Raw genomic sequence first — 24,387 nt, forward strand, 5'->3', positions numbered from 1 at the left:
CCTAAAAGTCCAACAGTCCCAGAGCCCGGGAAGGCCACTTGCTGTGCTGTACACAGAGAACCTAATGCAGCTCCATGCGTCCCTCCCAGGATGCAAAGGAGCAGCTGGAGCAGCTCGAAGGGGCCCTACAGAGCTCGGAGACAGGGCAGGACCTGCGCTCCAGCCACAGGCTGCAGAAACGGCACCAACAGCTGGAGAGTGAGAGCCGGACCCTGGCTGCCAAGATGGCTGCCCTCGCCTCCAAGGCCCATGGCGTGGCCGCCTCCCCGGCCATCCTGGAAGAGACCCAGAAGCACCTCCGGAGGTGGGGCCTGTCCTCCCACCCACCTGTGTGTCACTCCTCCATGTGAATTTAAGGTCCCACAAGATGGCACCCACAGGACCGGGGTGTCCAGATCTCCTCCCTTATGAGTAGAGTCATTCTGGGTTGGGAGGGTCGGAGACCCCATTATGCATCCTTAGCAGGACCCCCACAGTGCGGTCAGGCGAGTCATCTAGGCCATGAGGTGGGGCCCTGGCGCCCTTCCACTGCCTCCCTTTTTCAGATGGGGCTTTGCTCTATTCCCTGGTCTTGTTCTTCACGGGCCCTGGCTTGGCCAAGGAAAGAACCAGGAGCCTTGTGCTCACTCTGTTCCCAACCTCTCCCATCTCTTCCTCCTCCTCCTAGGCTGGAGCTTCTGCAGGGGCATCTGGCCATCCGGGACCTGCAGCTGCAGGCCTCAGTGGAGCTGCACCAGTTCTGCCACCTGAGCAACATGGAGCTCTCTTGGGTAGCCGAGCATTTGCCCCATGGCAGCCCCACCAGCTATACCGAGTGCTTGAATGGTGCCCAGAGCCTTCACCGCAAGCACAAGGTAATAGCCCTCTCTTCCTACAGGATTACCGACATCCGCTTCCCAGACCGTAGAAACCCTCTGCCCCTACTCAGGTGTCCTGGCCTCTAAGCCCTCACCCCTGGGTATCCCAATTTCCAAATCTCTGCTCCAGCTATTTTGACCCTGGGGGTCTTGCCATGATTGGGGCCTGGAGCCACATCCATGGCTCTGCTCCGGATGCCCCTGGGTTAAGGGCAGCAGCCTCTCAAGCCACTCTGTGGCAGGAGCTCCAGGTGGAGGTAAAAGCTCACCAGGGGCAGGTGCAACGGGTGCTGAGTTCTGGGTGGAGCCTGGCAGCCTCAGGGCACCCCCAAGCCCAACACATCGTGGAGCAGTGCCAGGAGCTGGAAGGCCACTGGGCAGAGCTGGAGAGGGCATGTGAGGCGCGGGCCCAGTGTCTGCAGCAGGCTGTCGCTTTCCAGCAGGTAGGATGCAGAGAGGTGGGGTTGGGGGAAGAGGCAGAAGTCAGGGTTCCTTGAGGGGCCACCTGTGGGACTCTCAGGGAGGCGGATCAGTGGTGGGGGCTCTGGGCTGGGAGCTGATGGGTGCCCCTATGGGCACAGAAGCCCCTTTGATGCTGGAGAGCAGGGGCAGATGTCTCCAGGGCTGACGGAGGGTCCTGTCTGAGATCCTCCAGGTGAGTTGGCCCCACTCTTGGCAGTACCTTCTGGATGTGTCAGAGCTGGAGGGCTGGGTGGAGGAGAAGTGGCCGCTGGTGAGCAGTCGGGACTATGGCAGAGACGAGGCAGCCACCCTCAGGCTCATTAACAAGCACCAGGTACCACGTCCTGAGCCTCCCCTGCAGTGTGGTCTGGGTGGTGATGGACCACGGGGAGAGGGCTGTCACCCTCCCTCTCTCAGAGGCACGGAGCCCTGCTCTTGCTTCCTGGAGACACAGACAGCCCCATCCCCACTGCCCACCCAGATCCCACAGTGCCCCTTCTTCCAAGGCAACCTGGGCACTGTGATGTACACGCTTTCTCCCTTCATCTTCTTACAAGTCTTGCCTCTCCCTGTGGCCTTGGGGTTTCTCTGCCTCCTCTTGCTTCCTCTCTACCCCACCCCTGGCACTTCTCTCCTCTGTCAAGGTCACCTGCCCAGCCCGCTCCACATCTCCCACAGGTGTCTTCCTCCCAGGCTTTACCTGTCATCCTTTGAGTTAACCAAATGCCCTTCATGAAGCCGACCTCCTCCCACAAACATCCCCTGGCTGAAGGGAGGGAGGTCTCGAAGTCCCCTTCCTCACTCCTGAATTCGGACTCCCAGAACCACACAAGCTTCAAAGCCTGGAGCCCACGGCAGTCCCGGTTCCTGCTGTCACTGAATTGTCCTCCTGTCTGGGCATGTTTCCTGCACAGCCCCAGTTGCAGTGTGTTCTGCGACAGGACCTTCAGAGAGGGTCTTTCTAAAGGCCTGTAGCCTTGGCTTCACGGAGCACCCATCTCCCGGCTACACCGGACAGCTTGTTTAACTCTGCCTCTCTCTTACACATGGATGTTGGGGTCCAGTCTAATGCCTCCTGTGCCCTCCCTTCCTTGGCCCAGATTAGCCAGCATTCACCTTTCCCTGCTAAATAATGAGCCCTCAGTGGGCACAGACCAGGTGTTCACTTTATGGAACAATAAGTACTTACTCCATCAGTAATGGGTAGATGGATGCTGGGTGGGTGGATGGATGAGTTGAGGTAGATGGGATGGGCGTGTGAGTGGTGGGTGAATGGATGAGGATTGGTGACTGGATGGGTGGGGGACGGACAGGTGGGTGGATGAGTCACCCAGGCTGAGCCTGGCATGGGTCCTCATGCATCATAGGCTCTACAGGAGGAACTAGCCGTTTACTGGAGCTCCATGGAGGAGCTTGACCAGACGGCCCAAACCCTCACTGGCCCCGAAGTCCCTGAGCAGCCGCGTGTGGTGCGAGAGAGGCTCCGGGAGCAGCTGCGGCCACTGCAGGAGTTGGCGGCCACACGGTGAGGACACCATAACCCCTCTCATCAGTGGGTACAGGAGGCCTAGCCACAGCTGACTGTTCCCATGCCATGGCCCAAAGTCAATCAGAACCCATGACCCCAGGCTGTAGAGATGCATTGGGAGAAGGGTGTGTGTTGCTCACCTCTTTCCATAAATTCTTCAGTGAGGCCCCACAACTCCCTGCAGTCCATCTCCCCACGTCCACACCCTCCTCTGCCCCTACACCTGCACTGCTGTGTCTACTACTCCCTGAATCGTGAGCCGCAGGCTTGGACAGAGACCATGAGTAACCCCAGTTTTCAGATTGGCCCCTCTGGCTGGCCCGACTGGCCCCCAGGGGGGTGGGCAACTCACTTCTGGGGAACCACGGGCTGTCACCACAGGCACCGGGAACTGGAGGGGACCCTGAGGCTGCACGAGTTCCTGAGGGAGGCCGAGGACCTGCAGGGCTGGCTGGCAAGCCAGAAGCAGGCCGCCAAAGGAGGGGAGAGCCTGGGGGAGGACCCCGAGCACGCCCTGGTGAGAAGAGGGCCAGGGTCAAGGAGGGTGCCCTGGGGCAGAGCCTATGGGGTGGGGAAGCTGGCTCTGGCGGGGCGGAGGAAGAAGGTGGCAGCAGAGCGGTGAGCCCTGGCTGAGGTGGGGCCTCCTGAGTGGAGTGGGCAGACGCCGTGGCTGTCCAAGCCCACATCACCCAGTTGGGCACTGAGGTGCCTCGATTCCCAGGCTGCTTGACGCCTAACCGGCCGGGGGCTACCCTGTCACCCACTCCCCTCTTCTCAGCACCTCTGCACCAAGTTTGCAAAGTTTCAGCACCAAGTGGAGATGGGCAGCCAGTGGATGGCTGCCTGCCGGCCGCTGGCAGAGAGCCTGCTAGAGCGTGGGCACAGTGCTGGCCCCATGGTCCGTCAGAGGCAGCAGGATCTGCAGTGAGTGCCCAGAGGGCCAGGCCAGCATGGGGTTTGGGGGAAGGAGCTGGGCAGGCAGGGCCCAGAGTGGTAAGAGAGGATGGCATGCTGTGAGGGCCACGCTGGCCCTGGCTGCCCACAGGACTCTGCAGGGGGCCTAGCTCCAGAGAAGCTGAGCCCGCCACAGGCTCTGGTCTGTGAAGGGAGGTGAGGCTGGGTGTGCAGGTCAGAGTCCTGCTCCCAGGATTGAGAGCAGGAGCTGTGGGAAGATGGTGGGGCCAGACATCAGGGCCTTCCCCTGAGCTACCCCAGCTCCTGTGCTCACTCGGGACAGCCCATGCCTCGTGTGGTTCCTAGCTGTCCACTTGGCTGATTTGGATCCACTCCCAGCCTGTGAGCTTTGAGGCAAGGTCATGACTTGCTCATAACCCCTAGCCCAGAGCCTGGCCTGGCAGAAGCCTTAGGAGCTCAGCCAGTTGCAGAGTTAGTGAGGAACGGAGAGATGTGGCCTCTGCCCACAAAGCGTCTGTGATCATAACCTGGGTGACGCACTATGAGTCAAAGCACAGGATGTAAGGAGTATCACAGCACAGATACCATGCAGTGCCGAGCATTACAGCAGCAAAGCACTGAATTCATGGTAAAGCTAGAAGACAGGCTCCCAGGAAGAAGGTGCGTAGGCAGGGCCACAGGCGGGAGAGGTTTTAAGGAGGAGGAGCTTTGGGCAAGTCCCGATACAACTCAGAGAGGAGCGGGCTGACCAGACCTAGCGGGAGGGAGGAATGAGACGGCCCGGCAGCTGATCCCCGGCTGGTCTTCCACACGCCGTGGGCAGGGCCGCCTGGTCGGAGCTGTGGGAGCGGACCCAGGCCCGAGGCCACGCGCTCCGAGACGCCGAGACCTCCCTCAGAGTTCACAGAGATCTCTTGGAAGTCCTCACCCAGGTCCAGGTGTGAGCCGGAGGGGTGGCTAGAAGTGGATACACTCCAGGCTCAGTGCCCACCCTCCATCCCTCATCTCCTCGGCATTCTCCCTTCCTCAGGAGAAAGCCACGAGCCTCCCCAACAATGTGGCACGGGACCTGCGTGGGCTGGAGGCCCAGCTGAGAAGCCACCAGGGGCTGGAGCGAGAACTCGTGGGCACCGAGCGGCAGGTGAGCCCAGCTGGCTGCCTCTCCGACCCAGGCCCCTGCAGCCCCCTCAGGCTGGCCCGCCTGTTCCTCTAGATTTTCCAGTCTCCCTCAGAGCCTCCCATGGGCCTACTGTGCATGGCAGGACGTGGCCCAAGGGGGCCAGAGTTCCCAGGCAAGGGATACATCTGCGAGATAATCAGGAGGACATGACCCTTGCCTCCCTGTTCCCTGCCCCTCCCGCAGCTGCAGGAACTGCTGGAGACTGCAGGCAGGGTGCAGAAGCTGTGTCCGGGGCCTCAGGCCCATGCGGTGCAGCAGAGGCAGCAAGCTGTGACGCAGGCATGGGCAGTGCTGCAGCGACGCATGGAGCAGCGCCGCATGGAGCAGCACAGGGCCCAGCTGGAGCGGGCACGCCTCCTGGCCCGCTTCCACACAGCGGTGAGGGCTCCTGCCCCTTGGGTGGCGTGTGTGTGCATGTGTGTGTGCTGCACCATGCATGGGCATGCACGCATGAGGCCCTCCAGCTCCGGAGGGAGAACAAGCATGGACTTGGGTGGGAGAGCACGAGCACACGGGATGTCAGTCTGGCTGGTCAGGGGCTGAGCACATGGGCGTAGCAGTGACACCTTAGGGTCTGGGTCAGTGCCAGCAAGGTGAGTGGCAGGGCAGTCATGCAGGGTCCCAGCCAGGGCTGGGAGTAAGAACTGCCCAGGAAAGCTCATAACTGGAGACCCAGATGTTAGACAGTGACCTCTGGATCAGTCAGTATCTATTTAATGTCTGTCTTCAGCTCCCTGCTGAAGCCACGGGTGGAGAGAGGAGGGCAATATAGAAGCTATGGAAAGTGGAACTGCTGCCCTCGTGGAGCCCTGCTTCCTGGGGAGATGAGCCCGAAACCCAGAGAATCAGACTGGGACAGTAGGTCCTGGCCACGGGGTGTCCCCGGCATCCCACTGTCCTGGGACCTGGCAGACCAGGAGGCCCAAACTGACACTGCAAAAAGGCTTGAGTTTAGGGACCTAACTCTGCTGATTTGCTAGCAGTGTGAGCTTGAGCAAGGCACTTAACCCTGGGTTTGTCATGCACTTAGAGTTTACAAGACTCTTTGTGCCATTTACCCTTCCTTCCTCCATGCAATGAGATATTTGGACAAGGGCCTGAAGTCCCTCCAGCACCAATCTTGTATAGTTATACACAAATCAGCAGAAGACTGTAAGGGTTAAATTAGTAATTCAGAGAACAAGGAGAGCAGCGCAATGTCAAATACCAGGGAAGGCTTTGCCCAGGCAAAGGCGGCCAAGGGGCCTTTGAAGAGCAGGTGAACTTTCTTTCCCCATCAAGCAGTCTTGATGGGGTTGATCTTGCTAGCCGCCAGTCCTCTCAGGGCCTCATCCAGGTGAGCTCTGTAGAGATGGGAAGGCAGGAGGAACAAAGGGCAGAGATGTGTCGTGGTGAGGGTCTGGCTCATGTAGGGGGTTCGTGGTTCTGGGAGGATCGGGTTGGATGAGAACGGAGAAACCAAGTGACAAAGGGCCACACGTGCCTCACCCGAGGCCCTGACCCAGGTCGGCTCGGGCTGTGTGAGTGGACTCAGGTGGGCTGCAGTTGCCTCAGCACCTGATTTCCTGCTGCCCAGCCCAGCCCTCACCCGGCTCTCCCTCCGTGTCCCCGGGATCAGGTGCGTGACTATGCCTCCTGGGCAGCCCGCATGCACCAGGACCTGCAGGTGGAGAAGAGTTGGCAAGAGCCTAGCAGTGGCACGCTGAAGCTCAGTGCCCACCAGTGGCTCCGGGCAGAGCTGGAGGCCCGGGAGAAGCTGTGGCAGCAGGCCACCCAGCTGGGCCAGCAGGCACTTCTTGCTGCAGGGACACCCACCAAGGAGGTGGGCCCCCTTCCCGGGTGCCCCCACATACCCCAGCTGACTTAGCCTGTGCCTGGCCACCTGGTGCCCTGTCCTACTGTGCCATGCTGGCCTCTCCTCAGGAGCTTCCCTCAGGATCCAGTCCTCACCTCACCCACACCACCCTCCCCAGCTGAGGCTCCTCATGTGTCCATCCCCAGGTCCAGGAAGAGCTTCGAGCCCTGCAGGACCAGCGGGACCAGGTGTATCAGGCCTGGGCACGGAAACAAGAGAGGCTGCAGGCCGAGCAGCAGGAGCAGCTCTTCCTCAGAGAGTGCGGCCGCCTGGAGGAGATCCTTGCGGCCCGGGAGGCAGGTCCCCTCCCGCCCTCACACTCCGCTCAGCCTCCTGCTCCTCCTTTCCATTCCCCTCTCTGCTCAGTCCCTTTCCTCCTGCCTCTCTGGCTTTTTCTCTAATATGAGGCAGCTGTGCACAAGTCCTTCCAGGTGGCCATGGTGAAGTGCTGAGGCCCCTGAGCGTCCACTGACATCCCCAGCCCCTATCCCAGACTGAGCCCCGAGGAAGTTGGCCAGAGGCTGGTCATGCTCCCCACATGGTGCAGAGGTTGAGGTGTCGCAGCCTCCCAACCTGGACTCCCACTCCTCACAGCTCCATGCCAAGCTCAGTGGGCACTCCTAAGGCCCTGCCATACCCAGAGTGCCCATGGGCACAGACTGCAGCTGGAGGGGCTGGCTGGCTGGAAGGCTTGGTGGCCTCTTTGACTTTTCTGTGGATCCAGGTCTCCCTGAAAACCAGTGCCTTGGGGAGCTCGGTGGAAGAGGTAGAGCAGTTGATTCGCAAGCACGAGGTCTTCCTGAAGGTTCTGACTGCCCAGGACAAGAAGGTAATGGAGTCAGGAGGCCTGGGCATGGTCAGAGTGTGGTGGTCGGGAGAGAGTCCTGAAGGGGGTCACGGGGCGCTTGATGCGTTCCTGGAGGCAGTGCTGATGAGCCTGCGAGGCTGGGGGCCTGGTTGGGGTTGACTGCGCAAGTTGTATGTGTGGCTCAAGAAGAGGGCCCAGGGGGAGATGGGCCACACTGCAGAGACCCACACGGGGCATTCGGCTCTGTCCACACCATGTGGTCCTTGGGGAGCAGACTGGTCTGGCTTGTGGCTGGGAGGATCAGACACCCCTCAGCCATGTGGGGCTGAGGAAAGGGCTCCGGGGCCCTCAAAGAAAGGACTGTGAGCCCTGCAGGCCAGGCCCTACCCCAGCCCAGGGTGGGAGAGCAGCAGCTGTGCTCCTGCCCCACAGGAGGCAGCCCTGCGTGAGCGGCTGAAGACGCTCCGGCGCCCCCGGGTGCGGGACCGGCTTCCCATCCTGCTGCAGCGCCGGGTGAGAGTTGAAGGAGCTGGCGGAGAGCCGGGGACACGCCCTGCATGCCTCCCTGCTGATGGCCAGCTTCACCCAGGCCGCAACCCAGGTCAGAGGGCACCCCCAGCCCAGGGCCTTCCACTGGAACCACACTCAACAGTTTTCAGCCGCCTTCACACCGCAACACTGTGAGGCGGAAACAGGTTCAGGGGGTGGATGGCTTTCCCAGAGGCTGCGCTGGAGCCCAGAACATGGGATCTAAGCGCCTTTGTGTGGAGACCCCACCAGCGTCCCGAGCTGGTGGGCCAGGGCAAGAGAGGTGGGGAAGGGAGCAGAGCAGCCCAGGGCCCCAGGAGTAGGGGCCACACCTCCAAAACGAGAGCCCACCCAAGGCCCTGCCCGGCTGCCTCCTGCAGCAACCTTCCAGAACTGGAACCTTCAGGGCTCATTTACCAGGTGCTGCCCGCCCCACCCCTGAGGCCAGCCTCCTGGGAATGGCTGGGGGCTAGGCCTGTGGCGTCTGGGGCCTGAGGCTGCAGAACATTGCAGCATTCATGTCCCACCCCCATCAGGCTGAGGACTGGATCCAGGCGTGGGCCCAGCAGCTGAAGGAGCCGATCCCTCCTGGGGACCTGAGAGATAAGCTGAAGCCCCTGCTGAAACACCAGGCCTTTGAGGCTGAAGTCCAGGCCCATGAGGAGGTCATGACCTCTGTTGCCAAGGTAACAACCGGGCCCTCAGCCCCATGCCTGCCCCAAAGTGTGGCCCAGGGGCGATGTCAGTCTTAGGAGGAAGTGCAGCAGGCAAGATGTCCTGTGTCCCCTCTCTCCCTCCAGAAGGGAGAGGCTCTCCTGGCACAGAGTCACCCTTGAGCCAGAGAGGTCTCCCAGCGGCTGCAGGGCCTGCGGAAGCACTGGGAGGACCTGAGGCAGGCAATGGCCCTCAGGGGCCAGGAGCTGGAGGACAGGCGGAACTTCCTGGAGTTCCTGCAGAGAGTGGACCTTGCAGAGGCCTGGATCCAGGAGAAGGTGTAGCCCCAGCTGGGTGGGGGCTGAGAGATGGGGGGAGGAGCCCTCCCTTGACAGGAGGGATCCCCAGCAGCGGGTGCCAGGAGCCTGGGCTGGTGCTCAGAGCGCTCCCTCCCCACCCTCGGCCTTCACAGGAGGTGAAGATGAATGTTGGTGACCTGGGCCAGGAGCTGGAGCACTGCCTGCAGCTCCGACGGCGGCTCCGCGAGTTCCGAGGAAACTCGGCCGGGGTAAGGGGGCCTTGCTGGGTAGAGGATGGCCATGCATCCCGCACTGAAAATCCAACTGAGAGCAGGGAAAGAGTGTGGTCTGTAGAGCAGGGCGTGGGTGCCATGCCTGCTCCTCCCATGCCCTCGGGCAGGCTCGCTCCTCTCACCCGCCTTCACTCCTTCCTTTTTAGAATGGGGGTAGCACCCACCTCAGAGGTAAGACAGCACGTGTGTGGTGGCAGGTACGTGAATCTCTAGCTGTGATAAAACTGCATCGACCTATCCCCCACTGCCCCGCACAGATGCATACTTGCAAAAACTGATAAAATCTGAATGAGGTCTGGTCTAGTTGGTAGTATTACACCAACGTCAGCTTTGTGGTTTTAATGTTATCATTATATAGGATGCTGCTGTAAGGGAAGCTGGGGAAGGGCACAGGGACATCTCTGCAGGACTTTGGCAATTTCCTGGGCATCTATAATTATTTCAAAAAATCTTAAAAAGAATAGGACGTATGCCTGGATGTGGCGGATAATCAGCGCCCACCTTCAGTGTGACTATTTCAGCGTCTCAGCGTCTTCTCCTCACCCCACACCCGCCCCCTCACACATACACACACCAAACATCTATTTCTCTTATGTGGTATACAGGGAAAAAAAGTGGCAAATGTATTGACAATCAGGTGTTAAAGACCAAATGTGCTAACCTTGTCCCCTGGTACATGTATGTATTACTTTTTAAGAGGCGGCAGTGCTTAAACCTAAGACATCCCTTGTTAATGGTGGAATTTCACAGACGCTGTGCCAGATGCTGTAGTAGGAAGAGAGCTAGACTCTAAAGGAGCTGGGCTTGAATCCCGGCTCTGCCGCAAAGGAGCCAGGTTAGCCTCTGAGCTCTGCTCCGGCATCTATAAAAGGAGGGGAATGTCCTTCCCTGCCTACCTTGCATGAGGCACTTCATAGGAAAGTGCTTTGGAAATTTAAACAAGCTCTACAGATGCCAGAGGCAGGAGATCTGCAATCACACCCTGCGGTGGACCCGCTCCCTGTGTACCTTTAAACCCCATCCAGTGTCCAAGCAGCACCAGCCTCAGCTCAGATGAGTCCTGGGGTGGGGACACCGAAACCCCAGGAAGCCAGAGCTCACTGTTCCATTCCACAACCTCCCTTTGCTTCTCTTCATCCAAGAAACTGAATTTTCATTTTAAAAGTTTCTGTGGCTGGGCACAGTGGCTCCTGCTTGTCATACCAGCAGTTTGGGAGGCCAAGGCGGGTAGATCACTTGAGGTCAGGAGTTTGAGACAAGCCTGGCCAACATGGTGAAACCCCGTCTCTACGAAAAATACAAAACTTAGCCAGGCTTGGTGGCAGGCACCTGTAGTGCCAGCTACTCGGGAGGCTGAGGTAGGAGAATCGCTTGAACCGGGGAGGTGGAGGTTGCAGTGAGCTGAGATTGTGCCACTGCAACAACAGTGCAACAGAGGGAGACTAGGCAACAGAGGGAGACTCCATCTCAAGAGTCTCTGTTAGTGAGCATGTGCCCACTCTCCCCCTCCTACATGGTACCCAGCGCAGGGATCCCATTTTCTGGCCTTAGAGATGACTCTGGGGCTGCAGGCTCCAAGCTGATCTTGCTCACTTCACCTGGACGGGTTGACCTCAGGGACCTGCCGCAGTAGAGGAGGCAGGAGGCAGTTCTTCCCACTGCCCAAATATGCAGTTCCTCGTGCTCCGGGGCCCAGGCATGCTTCCAGTGCCTGCTGAGGTGGGAAGAAGGGGCTCTGCGTGGGGGGTGCCAATGCCCTCACCCATACCTCCCCTGCAGGACACAGTGGGTGATGCCCGCATCAAGAGCATCAGTGACTTGTCACTGCAGCTCAAGAACCGGGACCCCGAGGAAGTCAAGATCATCTGCCAGCGGCGAAGCCAGCTCAACAACAGGCCAGTCCCAGGCTGGGGAGAACCAAAGGGCCGGGAAGAGGGGTGGAAGGCCACCTCAGGCTCCACATGACACCACCACCCCTTGGCCAGGTGGGCGAGTTTCCATGGCAACCTGCTCCGGTACCAGCAGCAGCTCGAAGGGGCCTTGGAGATACACGTGTTGTCCCGAGAGCTGGACAATGTCACCAAGAGGATTCAGGAGAAGGTACGTGGTGGAAAGAGGTCCCGGTGGGGGCTGTGAGCAAATGCAGTCAGGGGAGGGGGCACTGCCTAGAGTCTCCCATGCATCTCCCCCCTCACTGGCCTCTCCTGTTCAGCTGGGTACTTGGAGGTGGGTCCCAGCAGGTCTGCACCAGGGACATCTGATGGGCTGGCCCTCAGGATCAACTCAGGACCATAGAAGCACCCATTGCAAGCTCAGTGGGGGCTTCCCTGTCTCCTTTCTCCCCCAGATCTGGTCCCCAGATACATGGCAGGTCCAGAGGCCAGAAAACACACCCTCTGTTTCCTCCCATCCCTGAGGAAGCCCAAACCCTCGGGAGGTTTGCCCTGGGACTGTGTACACAACCACAGAGCCCCGGGCTGGAATCTGGCAGAGTTAGAACCCGGTCCAGGAAGCCCTCGTGCGAAACAGGTGCTGCTGCCTGTGCTGGGCATGCCTGGCTGTTTCCTCCGCTGGCTTCTGCCCTCAAATGACAGCACAGGCCTGTCTGTCCATCCTTGCTCTATTTTCTTTCTCGCTCCTCAAGGGATGAGAGTTGAGTGAGACTGTACAGGGAAGCAGCACACACGTGAGGTTCTTCCCTCAGAGGAGACTCCAAATCCAGAGTTGCTCCTCAGAATCGTCCCCCTCACATAAGGAAGAGATCTCTGGCCCTCAAAGCCGGGGCCAGGAAATCACGCTAGGGACTTGCTGTGCACACAGAAGCCACTGGTTGGGCCCTTTCCCAGGAAGGAGGAGCCGAAGCAAAGGCCCAGCAGGTAACCGGCCGTGCCCCTCCTCCAGGAAGCCCTGATCCAGGCCCTGGACTGTGGGAAAGATCTGGAGAGCGTGCAGAGGCTGCTGCAGAAACACGAGGAGCTAGAGCGGGAAGTGCACCCCATCCAGGCCCAGGTGGAGGTGCGTAGCTGGCTGTAGAGCTGGGCCCAGGGCATCTCCTCAGTAGGACCCTGGGCACAAGTGGGGAGGAGGGGCTTTGGGATGCCAGGGTGGCCCAGAGCTCCCCTGCCCCAGCCTCTGACACCAGCTTCCCCCACAGTCCCTAGAGCGTGAAGTGGGCCGCCTCTGCCAAAGAAGCCCCGAGGCAGCCCACGGCCTCAGGCACAGGCAGCAGGAGGTGGCTGAGAGCTGGTGGCAGCTCCGGAGCAGGGCCCAGAAGCGGTATGAACCCGCAGGCCTTGCCCTCGCCGACCCATCCTCCAGCATCTCAGTCCCCACACCTCCCCTCAGCCCCTGTGTTCCCCTAGGATTCCTTCTCCACCCTTCAAATAACTGTACTGTCCTCCCAGTACCTCCCAGCCCGTGGGCCCTCCTGTGGTTGAGGGGATTAAGGGACAGAAGACACCAGTGGGCATGGGGGAGAGGGGTTCGAAGGCCTGACGACTAGCTGACGAGCGCCGTGGGCAGGAGGGAGGCGCTGGATGCCTTGCACCAAGCTCAGAAACTCCAGGCAACGCTGCAGGAATTGCTGGTCAGCGCCCAGAGGCTGCGGGCTCAGATGGACACGAGCCCCGCTCCTCGCAGCCCTGTGGAAGCCCGGCGTATGTTAGAAGAGCATCAGGAGTGCAAGGTGAACGGGCAGCTGGCCCAAGCCTTTCCCAGGCTCTCAGCTCTGCCCTGCCCTCCCCTTCCTCTCATCTCCTTGCTCTTGGGCCTCCTGAGTGTCCCGCCCTGCCTATCTCCTCCAGCCTCCCACTCCTCAGCTGCTTCCCCACCTCTCTCCTGCCTGCTGGGCTGCTTCCAGCCCCCAGTGATCTGAGCCCAGTCCTGTTCCAGGCCGAGCTGGACTCCTGGACAGACAGCATCAGCCTGCCCGAAGCACTGGGCAGCGACTGCTCACAGCGGGGCACCCCTTCAGCTCCGACATTCGCCAGGTGCTGGCTGGCTTAGAACAGGAGCTGAGCAGCCTGGAAGGGGCCTGGCAGGAGCATCAGCTACAGCTGCAGCAGGCCCTGGAGCTACAGGCAGGCACAGTCCCATCCCCAGCCTGCATCTTGCCCCCCGCCCCGCAACAGGGCCTGCGCTGACCCCACAGCCTCTGGTCAAGGCTAAGACTGGAGGGGCTGCTGTGCCAGGGACTTCCCCACCACTCAGCACTCTTGCCTTCCAGGACCCTGGTTCCCTAACCTGTGCCACTGGAACGGTCACTCCGACTGCAGTGGCTGGACCCTCCGCCGACTGTCTCTTGCCTTTTCCTTTGTTCTCAGCTGTTTCTGAGCTCAGTGGAGAAGATGGAACGTTGGCTTTGCAGCAGAGAAGACTCCCTAGCCAGTGAGGGTCTATGGGTAGGTGCCCAGCAGGAATGGGCAGGAGGGGGGAATTACAACAGCAGCATTAGGGGTCAAACCAGCCAGTGCTGCCTGAGCTCCGTAGGCCAGGGATCCTCCCCTTCTGGGCCATCTCCCCACCCTGGGCCACATCCGTCACTGGGCAGTTACTTACCTGTCATCTAGAGCAGTTCCCATGCAGCTGTGGGCAGGCCCCACCACGAACACCAGGGAGCTTCTAGAGTGCTTGTGTGGGCCTGACCCATTCCTGCCACCTCACCCCTGCCCTCCTCGCTTCCCAAATGCCTAGAGGTTGGCTTTTCCCGCCACTGCCCCAACCCTGAAGCAGACGAGTGTAACTTACAGGAGACCTCAGAGGATAACTGGGGACTAACGTGGTCCTCCAGGGAGTGCAGAGGAGGGAGCTTTCACCTTACATGAAAAAGCTCTGCTTGCCTCAGAGATTCTGGCTCTTGATCCCTGTCCCAAATGCCTCCCCTGGCTGGGAATCACTGTCCTAAAGCTGGAAACAGCCTTGAGGGATGTGAGGGATGTGTTTGGGCGGAGCAGCCGCTCTGTGGATGAGCATTTGGTAGGATGGTTCTAGGTGGGAAGGCAGGTAGCCTGGGATGGGAGGGGGAGGCTCATGGACAGTATTGGGTTCCCCACTCCCACCAGGACCCCTTGGCCCCCGTGGAGCCCCTTCTGTGGAAGCACAAGATGCTGGAGCGGGACCTGGAGGTGCAGGCGGGAAAGATCAGTGCTCTGGAGGCCACGGCCCGTGGCCTGCACCAGGGTGGGCACCCTGAGGCCCAGAGTGCCCTGGGCAGGTGCCAGGCCATGCTTCTGAGGTAGTGGTGGCTCTGGGGTGAGGGGTGCTGTGGGCGGGCTGGCACAGGCATCTGGCATCCCGGTTCTTCCCTTCCCACCCTTCCACTACTTGGCCCAGGCTCACCAGCCTTGTCCAAGGACTGAGGTAAGATGCCGGGGGTCCCCACCACCCCTGGCCCTGCAATGTGTCTGCCTGTTATGGACATCAAACACCACGTGGCAAATCCCACTTCCTTCTTCATTCAGTTGAGACCAAAGGGAGTTTAAAGAGAGGCTTACGCTAGGAGACCAAGAGGAAACCAACTCACGAAACGGAAGGTGGCAGGGCACAGAGGTCAAGCATCAGCCTTCCACAGAGGTCAAGCACAGTCCTGAGTCCCTGTGCTGCCCACTAATGGCAGGACTCAGACAAGTTCCTCCTCACGGCAGCTGAGCCTCACATCCCGGGCTTTAACGGCTGTGATGAGGACGAAAGCACGGTGCTGGCCCCACAGGCAGGCTAGCAGAAGTCTTAGCTCATCTAACTGAAGTTCAGACACAGATGCATGTGACCTGCATGGCCCATGAGACCCCAGCTCTGCAGTTTTTTTCCCTGTAAAAGCTCAGCGGGTTTGGCTGCTTCATGCAGCTCCTCAGACTTTTAGATCAAGGCAGATACGGTCAAAAGCCAGATCCCAGACTGGTGGGGGCTTTTGTCCTTCTCAGAGAGCCGATCAGAGAGCCAACCAGCACCCACAAATGCCATGGCTCCTTGTGCTGGTGTCCTGGCAGTGGTCGGGGCCACCCCCTCTCCATTCTTGCAGGTGGACCACACCTGGGTACCTGTGGAGGTCTTTGAATTAACAGAATGCAAACTTTGCTCTGCTGGTCTCTGTCACCACCCCCTCCCCCAGTCACCTTAGGTGGTTCCTGGCAGGCTCAGCTTCCCCCAGCACAGTGCCACCCTGACTTCCAGCCCCTGGCTTCTGCCCTCCTGCGGGAGGCAGATCGTCCCCCTGTGCTTGTGTCTGCCCCAGTTTCCTCCTCTCATGAGGTCACACTGGATTAGGACCCACCCATGTCACCTCATTTTCACTTAATTACCTCTTTTAAAGACGCTGTCTCCAAAAACACTTCTGGAGTTAGGCCTTCAACGTAAGAGCTCAGGGGTACAGGCTGGGTGCAGTAGTTCACGCCTGTAAACCCAGCACTTTGGGAGGCCGAGGTAGGTGGATCATTTGAGGTCAGGAGTTCAAGACCAGCCTGGCCAACGTGGGGAAACCCTGCCTCTACTAAAAATACAAAATTTAGCTGGGCGTGGAGGTGTGAGCCTATAGTCCTAGCTACTCGGGAGGCTGAGGCAGAAGAATTGCTTGAACCCGGGAGGTGGAGGTTGCAGTGAGCCGAGATTGTGCCACTGCACTCCAGCCTGGGTGACAGAGTGAGACTCTGTCTCAAAAACAAAAAGAAACTTGGGGGTACAAAATCCGGCACATAACAGACACAAATACAGAGGGGGAGTGCAATGTACCTTTATTCCAAAAGAAACTCCAGACTCGGAGTATATTCATACCCGAGAAAGCCTAGGCTGGACGGGCACCCCACCTGGCCCCGGGGGTGGCTCCAGGCCCATGAGCCTCTCCTCCTGGCAGGAAGGAGGCGCTCTTCAGGCAAGCCGGGACCCGCCGCCATCGCTGCCTGGAGGAGCTCCGGCAGCTGCAGGCCTTCCTGCAGGACTCCCAGGAGGTTCGCCTCGCTTGGAGAGGGAGGCGGTCGTGGTGGGGAAGGAGTCGACCCAGGGAAAGGCCACCCTTCCTCTGGGGTATCCCAGAGGTCAGGGGAAGGGGAAAGCCCTGGACAGCAGGCCTGTCCTCCCCACGTGCCCAGGTGGCTGCGTGGCTGAGGGAGAAGAACCTGGTGGCCTTGGAGGAGGGTTTGCTGGACACAGCCATGCTGCCAGCACAGTTACAGAAGCAGCAGAATTTCCAGGCGGAGCTGGACGCGAGCATGCACCAACAGCAGGAGCTGCAGCGGGTGAGGCCCTGCAGGCAGGAGGGTGGTGGGACAGCTCTCCAGGCAGAACACAGGACGGTGCCCCAGAGCTGGTGCTGAACGGTGGCCAACGTTATCCAGTACTTTCTGTGTGAAGGCACCTGGCTAAGCGGTTGTTTAGGCAGAAGTGTAGTGAGAAGAAGTTGCTTTCCGGGTGGGGGCACCCTCTCCAAAAATGGCACCTTTTCAGTAATTTTAAAGATAACATTTTGATGTGAACAGGATGTAGCCACCAGTCCTGTGAGTGAAGGAGTCAAAACATAGCCACTTTGAGACAGGGTCTTGCTCTGTCACCCAGGCTGGAGTGCAGTGGCAAGATCTCAGCTCACTGCAACCTCTGCCTCCCAGGCTCAAGTGATCTTCCCAGCTCGGCCTCCCAAGTAGCTGGGATCACAGGCCCACACCACCACATCCAGCTACTTTTTTGTATTTTTGGTAGAGATGGGGTTTTGCCATGTTGTCCAGGCTGGTGTCAAACTCCTGAGCTCAGGCAGTCCACCTGCCTCAGCCTCCCAAAGTGCCGGGATTACAGGAATGAGCCACTGTGCCCAGCATAGCACTTTTTAAAACATTCTCTTTTTCACCTGCAAAGGCAGGTCCTGACCCCAGGCTGGCTCCCTCTGATATAAGTCACCCTGCTAAGTATTTTATATGACTTATCTCATTTAAACAAAATAACCATTATTTTCTCTATGATACGGATGAGGAAACTGAGGCTTAGGTAAAGAAAGTCCCTCAAGATCACGCAGCTGGACCGCAGGGACTCTGCAGCTCTAGTGCTGGTGCTCAGAGTCAACACCAGTGCCCTGGTACCGGCAGTCCTGAGTCCACAAGGCGTGTTTCATGTTGTGGCTGCAGGAGGGACAGAGGCTGCTGCAGGGGGGCCACCCAGCCTCGGAGGCCATCCAGGAGCGACTGGAGGAGCTGGGAGCACTCTGGGGTGAGCTGCAAGACAACTCCCAGAAGAAGGTGGCCAAGCTCCAGAAGGCCTGCGAGGTGAGGTTGTGCAGGCCGAGGTGAGGTTGGCTGGCCGGGCTCCAGGCCACTCCCCTCCTGCCTACCTCACTTTCTACCCTAGGCCCTGCGTCTGCGGCGGAGCATGGAGGAACTGGAGAACCGGCTGGAGCCCATCGAGGTTGAGCTGAGAGCCCCCACTGTGGGCCAGGCCCTGCCTGGGGTGGGCGAGCTCCTGGGCACACAGAGGGAGCTGGAGGCAGCAGTGGACAAGAAGGCCAGGCAGGCTGAGGCACTGCTGGGCCAGGCCCAGGCCTTTGTGAGGGAAGGCCACTGCCTTGCCCAAGATGTGGAAGAGTAGGCCCGGCGGCTGCTTCAGAGGTAGATCCACCTGTGCCCTCAGCTTCTCTTTCCTGCCTTCCTGGAGGGACCCCCACCCCTGCCCTCTTAACTGATGTCTTCTCACTTTCTCCCCTTGCCCATGGTGAGGGCCACAGCTGGGTGATCTGTGTCACCAGGTATCCCTAATACTGACACCCTGGTCCCTGCCTCCCTTGGTCCCACCCTCCACCGCTGCAGGTTCAAGAGCCTGAGGGAGCCCCTGCAGGAGCGCAGGACGGCCCTGGAGGCCCGGAGCCTCCTCTTGAAGTTCTTCAGGGACGCCGATGAGGAAATGGCCTGGGTGCAGGAGAAGCTGCCTCTGGCCGCTGCCCAGGACTATGGCCAGAGCCTGAGTGCGGTGCGGCACCTGCAGGAGCAGCACCAGGTGTGGGCCCACCCGGGGAGGGCCGGCCTCGCACGTGAGCAGGGCTTCTCAGCCAAGGAAATGGCACTCTCTGTGGCCCAGCCAGGAACTCTCTGCCTGTGGGGGCTTTTGGGATGCCCTGGATTCTTTGGGAGTCATGGGGACAGGGAACTCCTTGGGGACAAGTTAGTGGGGTCCCGTGAAACTTCAAGCACAACTGTGGGAGTCCCCCAAGGGTCAGCAACATCCGCATCCTCCTGCCTCCTCCCCCACAGAACCTGGAGAGTGAGATGAGCAGCCACGAGGCTCTGACCCGGGTGGTGCTGGGCACTGGGCACAAGCTGGTGCAGGCTGGGCACTTTGCCACCCACGAGGTGGCCGCCCGGGTGCAGCAGCTGGAGAAGGCCATGGCCCACCTGCGGGCAGAGGCGGCGCGGAGGCGGCTTCTGCTGCAGCAGGCTCAGGAGGCCCAGCAGTTTCTGACTGAGGTGAGGGGAGTGATGGGCAGGGCACAGCGGGCAGGCCTGGAACACAGGGCGAGTGCGGCCGGGCGGTAACTCCGGGGCTCCTGGCCTGGGCACCTTTCGTCTCCTCCACTCAGTGGTCTCCTGCCCCCAAGGGCTTCCTTCCACATGTTTCCCAGAACACAGCTGCTGGCTGGGTTGGCTTTTGTCTTTTTTCCCTCTAGATCAGTGGTTCTCAACCAGGGCTTTACATGAGAATCACCTGGAACCTTCACTTGGACGATTATAGCTCTTACTTCAGAATGGTGAATACAATTGTAAAGGAAGAAAAACTGAAGTAAATGAAGTAAATAGGCTAATAAATGAAAGGGAGAAACACTGCAAGGAATATTTGCTAAAACTTGGTTTTAAGTGACAAAATCTATGCCTATGAACCAAGAATAAAATGTCTATTTTGCATGGAAAAAAACAATCACCTGGACCCTTTACAAAACACTGCCGCTCTGGCTGTGTTCCGGACCAGATGAGGCTGCTTAGGAGTGGGGCCAGGCCGAGGGAGCATGACAGCTCCCAGGTGATTCCCCTGTGCAGCCAGGCTGAGAATCGTGGCTGTAAATCCTGAGCCCTGGAGGGTGCCCCGGGAAAACGGATCTCCACTCTGTCACCCCCAGCTCCCGGAGGCGGGATCCTGGCTGGCTGAGCGGGGCCGTGTCCTGGACAGCGAGGACATGGGCCACAGTGCTGAAGCCACACAGGCCCTTCTGCGGCGGCTGGAGGCCACCAAGAGAGACCTGGAAGCGTTCAGCCCACGCATCGAGCGGCTGCAGCAGACAGCAGCACTCCTGGAGAGCAGGAAGAACCCAGAAAGGTGGGCGGGAGCCACACCATCCGGGAAGGAGCAGAGAGAAGCCCCCTACAGAGATGGCAGGAGACTGCTCCAGCCTGGAAAGGAAGGGCTGCAGTCCAGACTGCCGCTCTCTTCCCACAGCCCCAAGGTGCTAGCCCAGCTGCAGGCAGTTCGGGAGGCCCACGCAGAGCTGCTGCGGAGGGCAGAGGCCAGGGGGCACGGCCTGCAGGAGCAGCTGCAGCTACACCAGCTGGAGGGAGAGACCCTGCTCCTCGACGCCTGGCTGACCACCAAGGCGGCCACCGCCGAGTCCCAGGACTACGGGCAGGACCTGGAGGGTGTCAAGGTGAGTCACTCCTGAGCAAACCTCACGGGGAGTGGGCAGAGGCTGAGGAAGGCCTGCCTTGGGATGAAAGGGTTGCTGGGGAGTCAGCAGAAAGGAGCCTGGAGAGGGTGTCCTAGGGAGGATCCCGATGGTTCCAGAACCTGGGCTGAGGGATTTCAGAGCCATCAGAGTCTGCTGAGCTCTTCATGAGCTTTGAGAGCTCATGATACCATCTCGAGTGACCCTGCTGGGCCTCACACCTTTGTAGGTGCTGGAAGAGAAGTTTGATGCTTTCAGAAAGGAAGTGCAGAGCCTGGGCCAGGCCAAGGTGTATGCCCTGAGGAAGTTGGCAGGCACCCTGGAGTGGGGTGCACCCAGGCGCTATCCCCACATCCAAGCCCAGAGGAGCCGCATTGAGGCCGCTTGGGGAGGTTGGACCAAGCAATAAAAGCCCGCACAGAGGTAGGTGACCACAGGCCGGGCCGAGCTAAGGGGTGTCAGAGTCTTCAAAAAATCCCTCTAAGCCCTCCCTACCACAGGCTTTGTTTCCAACAAGACACACACCCTGCTGGCCTCAAGTGAATGCGCCTTCTCCCTCACCTGCTCAGCTTTCTTCCAGGAATTGGCTGCAGCCCAGGATATTCCATCTCTGTAGGTCCTGGGCTGGGGCTGCCTCCTGAGCTGACCCTGTCCCCCAGCCCCATGAGAGGCACTGCAGGTGGTACTGCCAGAGTCAGCCAGATCCCCGAGAACCGGCCTGCTCCCTCACGTGGACCCAACACCTCGCGTCTGCCTTTCCCTGAGATGCACACGAGGCCCTCCCCACCCCCTGGCCTGCCGCAGACCCATATCATCACGTTCACTGAGGGCTGCAGCATGGAGGATGGTTTCTGTACCTGGGGACACATCAAGCCCCGTGGTCCTCCTTGTTCAAAAGGAGGTGGCCCAGAAGGCCATGTCTCCAGGGAGAAAGGAATCCTGGGAGCAGAGAACAGCCCTGAGCAGGTCCTTTCTCCTCTCCCAGAACTTGGCTGCAGCCCATGAGGTCCACAGCTTTCAGCAGGCAGCGGCTGAGCTCCAAGGAAGGATGCAGGAGAAGACGGCCCTGATGAAGGGAGAGGACGGAGGCCACAGCCTGTCATCTGTGCGGACCCTGCAGCAACAGCACCTGGAGGTGAGGCCCACGCCCTGCAGCCTGCCTGTCTGAGCCCCTGCCCGAAGGTGGTGGCTGAGGGGACCTGTCTCAGCCCTCCCACCCCAGCCTGCTTCAGCCTCCTCTCCAGAAACCCAGATCCTTCCCCGAGGGGCCCTAGGATTTGGCCCAGCTTGTGCAGCAGAGTGGAGGTGGTTCCTCAGAGAGGCCTGGTGCTCCTGAATGCAGAGCACGCATCGGCTCAGTGGGGGGACTGAGGCCTGATCTCATGCTCTGGTTGCAGAGAGAGCTGGAAGCTATGGAGAAGGAGGTGGCACGGGTACAGACGGAGGCCTGCCGACTGGGCCAGCTACATCCTGCAGCTCCGGGGGGCCTGGCCAAGGTGCAGGAGGCCTGGGCCACCCTGCAGGCGAAGGCCCAGGAGCGAGGCCAGCGGCTGGCGTAGGCTGCACAGGGCCATGCCTTCCTCGGGCGCTGCCAGGAACTGCTGTAGGTGTCCTACCTCAGCTGCCGGCTCAGCTCTACCCTGTGGGGTGGGGGTATCCTGGCTCTTGGGGGAGCTGGACCCTCCCTCCCCTGCTCCCCAGCCAGCCCTGACAACAGCTCCCTTCCCTGCCCCACAGAGCATGGGCACAGGAGAGGCAGGAGCTGGCTGAGGACGTGGCGGGGGCTGAGCAGCTCCTTGGGCAGCATGAAGAGCTGGGGCAAGAAATCAGGGAGTGCCGCCTTCAAGCCCAGGACCTGCGGCAGGAAGGACAGCAGCAGGTGGACAACAGCCACTTCATGTCCGCGGAGGTGTGAACTCAGAGGGTGGGCCTGGGGTTGGGCTGGGGATGCAGCCTGATTGCCCAGGGCCTCAGGGCCCCTCACAGGCATGGAAACCAGCGGGAAAGGAAGGCTGGGCGCAGGCAGGGGGAGAGGCTGGGAAGGGGCAGGTGCAGGTCTCACAGCCTTCCCTCTGCACTTCCATTAACACTTGGCTCTCCAGCCCTGCCCTGCCCATGGTGGGAGCCCTACCCAAGCTGTCACCCATAGCAGCCCCTCCCCACCAGGTGACAGAGTGCCTGCAGGAGCTGGAAGGGCGGCTGCAGGAGCTGGAGGAGGCTTGGGCCCTGCGCTGGCAACGCTGTGCCGAGAGCTGGGGCCTGCACAAGTTTCGGCAGAGGCTGGAGCAGGCTGAGGCCTAGCTGGCCTGCCGGGAGGGCCTCCTGCTGAAGCCCGACTATGGGGTGAGTGGGGGTCCTGCCCCTTAGCTGGCTACCAGGCTCTGGGCACCCCCCAAGCTGGGCCTCACCTGAACATGCTTCTTCCCAGCACTCAGCCTCAGATGTGGAGTTGCTGCTGCAGAGACACCAGGACTTAGAAAAGCTGCTGGAAGCCCAGGAAGAGAAGTTTGCCCAAACGCAGAAGACAGAGGTGCCGACTGCCTCGGCTAGGGGCTGAGGGCTGGTGGGGGAACAGTCCCTCTCAGCCTGCAAGTCAGTGTCTCCCAGGGCACTGAGCCCTCACCCGGCCCTGCCTTACCTGCTCCTTTCCCTGGCCAGCTGCAGTGGTGGGAGAGGCACCATTGTGGACTGGGTGTGAGCCTCCAGAGCCAAAGCTGAAAGAGCTAGTGACGGGGAGGCAGGCCCCTCTGACCGGGAGGGCTGGGGGAGGGGAGGTAGACGGGAACCCGAGGTGTGGCTGGTCTCCCTGACCTGGCTCACCTTGCCCACTCCCCAAGATGGAACAGGAGCTCCTGCTGCAGCCACAGGAGCTGAAGCCCAGGAGAGCTGGCAGCTCGCTGACATCCTGTCAGTGGAGGCCCTCTGGACACCAGGGGCTAGCACAGCTGGCTGAGACGAGGGACCCCCAGGCAGGTGTCCCCATGGGGCTGCAGGCACCCCCGCCGTGGTCTCCCTGGAGCATGCAGTGGGGCTGGGGCTGGGGCTGTGGGGGTGAGGGCCCACACCCTGGAGCCAGTGCTGGGAGCCCGGGCACAGGAGCTGAAGGTCATTAGGAATAAAGATGGCTGTCTACAGCCATACCACCCTGAACATGCCCGATCTCATCTGATCTTAGAAGCTAAGCAGGGTCAGGCCTGGTTAGTACTTGGATGGGAGGAATAAAGAGAGCAGGGGGCAGTGGGTGCCTTGCCCACCTTCCTGAGGGTGCTGGTCCTGACATTCCTGGGCCCCATCTTGCATTTTCAGGATGCAAAGGGTACCCCCACCATGGAGGGGTCTTTGGAGTTCAAGCAGCACCTGCTGCCTGGCGGGAGGCAGGTAAGTGCCTAGAGATTCCTTCTCTAGGCAGCTCCCCACTTGCAGCAGCACTTGAGTGGCTCGAAGAGCCATCTGGGCCTGGCACCCTTGCACTGTGAACTTGGGCAGATGCCACCCCCCACCATGCTGTCCAGGCAGTTTGGCTCCTTGGGACCCTTCCCAGCTTCTGCCACCGCCCCCACCTACCCACCCCCCCAGGAGGTGCTGGGATTCCTCCTCCCCATCTGCTCTTCCCCTTCCGCTTGGTTTCCCGTCAGAGCCCCTCTGTGGCTTCCCTTTCCCCATTGGGACTTTGGTCCAATCCACTGCTTTTCCTGGGAAGCTCCACACACACGGTGAGGCGTGGACAGGCCCTAGCTCTGGCTTCCTGTGTGTGGCTCATGCGACCTTCCCACCTCCTCTCCACAGCCTAGCTCGAGCTCCTGGGACAGCTGCCGCGGGACCTTGCAGGGCAGCTCTCTGAGCCTGTTCTGGATGAGAGGATGGCAGCGGAGGTACCAGGTGGGGTAGGGGAGATGCAGACATCAGGGTGCTGGGAAACAAGGCAGAGGGGCCCCAGGACAGAGGGACCCCACAGGGAAAAGCTGAGATGGCCGCAGTGACCCCTGCCTCTCATCTCTCCTCAGAAAGTAGCTTCCACAGCCCTCCTTGACCTCACGGGAGCCCGGTGTGAGAGGCTGCGGGGCCGCCATGGCAGGAAGCACACATTCTCCTTAAGGTGAGCAGAGAGACATGGACTGTGGCATCGCTCCCAGCAGCCACCTGGCTCAGCGGGGGCTGGAGGCATGGGGGTCCCCAAAGGGACAGTGGAGTTTGACCTGCGACTGTGTGGGTGCCAGGCTGACCAGTGGGGCAGAGATCCTGTTTGCGGCACCGTCCGAAGAGCAGGCTGAGAGCTGGTGGCGAGCCCTGGGCAGCACTGCAGGCGGGCTTCAGGGGAAGGATGTGGGGAGGGAGGCCGACTCCCTGGGCCCCAAGCTCCTGGGCCCCTAGTGTTTTATGCATCCTAGGG

At 60.3% G+C, this 24,387-nt stretch overlaps 1 protein-coding gene across 1 annotated transcript; it reads left to right on the plus strand.

The window, feature by feature from the left end:
* On the plus strand, positions 1-24,368 carry LOC115931212 (spectrin beta chain, non-erythrocytic 5-like). Its single transcript, XM_055380145.2, is given in 48 exon segments — positions 1-304; positions 668-854; positions 1,100-1,300; positions 1,537-1,653; positions 2,687-2,844; positions 3,229-3,364; positions 3,626-3,771; positions 4,586-4,700; positions 4,793-4,903; positions 5,126-5,320; positions 6,561-6,764; positions 6,944-7,093; positions 7,522-7,626; positions 8,038-8,127; positions 8,129-8,206; positions 8,670-8,819; positions 8,934-9,125; positions 9,260-9,355; positions 11,159-11,274; positions 11,365-11,479; positions 12,281-12,394; positions 12,534-12,655; positions 12,902-13,064; positions 13,271-13,301; positions 13,304-13,458; positions 13,702-13,779; positions 14,440-14,612; positions 16,224-16,317; positions 16,459-16,605; positions 17,482-17,619; positions 17,702-17,958; positions 18,157-18,343; positions 18,598-18,810; positions 19,458-19,654; positions 19,775-19,979; positions 20,227-20,383; positions 20,386-20,420; positions 20,983-21,132; positions 21,395-21,600; positions 21,735-21,906; positions 22,164-22,340; positions 22,426-22,527; positions 22,835-22,966; positions 23,304-23,375; positions 23,784-23,844; positions 23,847-23,869; positions 24,002-24,093; positions 24,215-24,368. Coding segments are annotated over 48 exon segments (6,699 nt in total). The 5' UTR covers positions 1-74.
* The last annotated feature ends 19 nt before the right edge of the window (positions 24,369-24,387 follow it).

Source organism: Gorilla gorilla, chromosome 1 (assembly GCF_029281585.2).
Source record: "Gorilla gorilla gorilla isolate KB3781 chromosome 1, NHGRI_mGorGor1-v2.1_pri, whole genome shotgun sequence".
Classification (NCBI taxonomy): domain Eukaryota; kingdom Metazoa; phylum Chordata; class Mammalia; order Primates; family Hominidae; genus Gorilla; species Gorilla gorilla.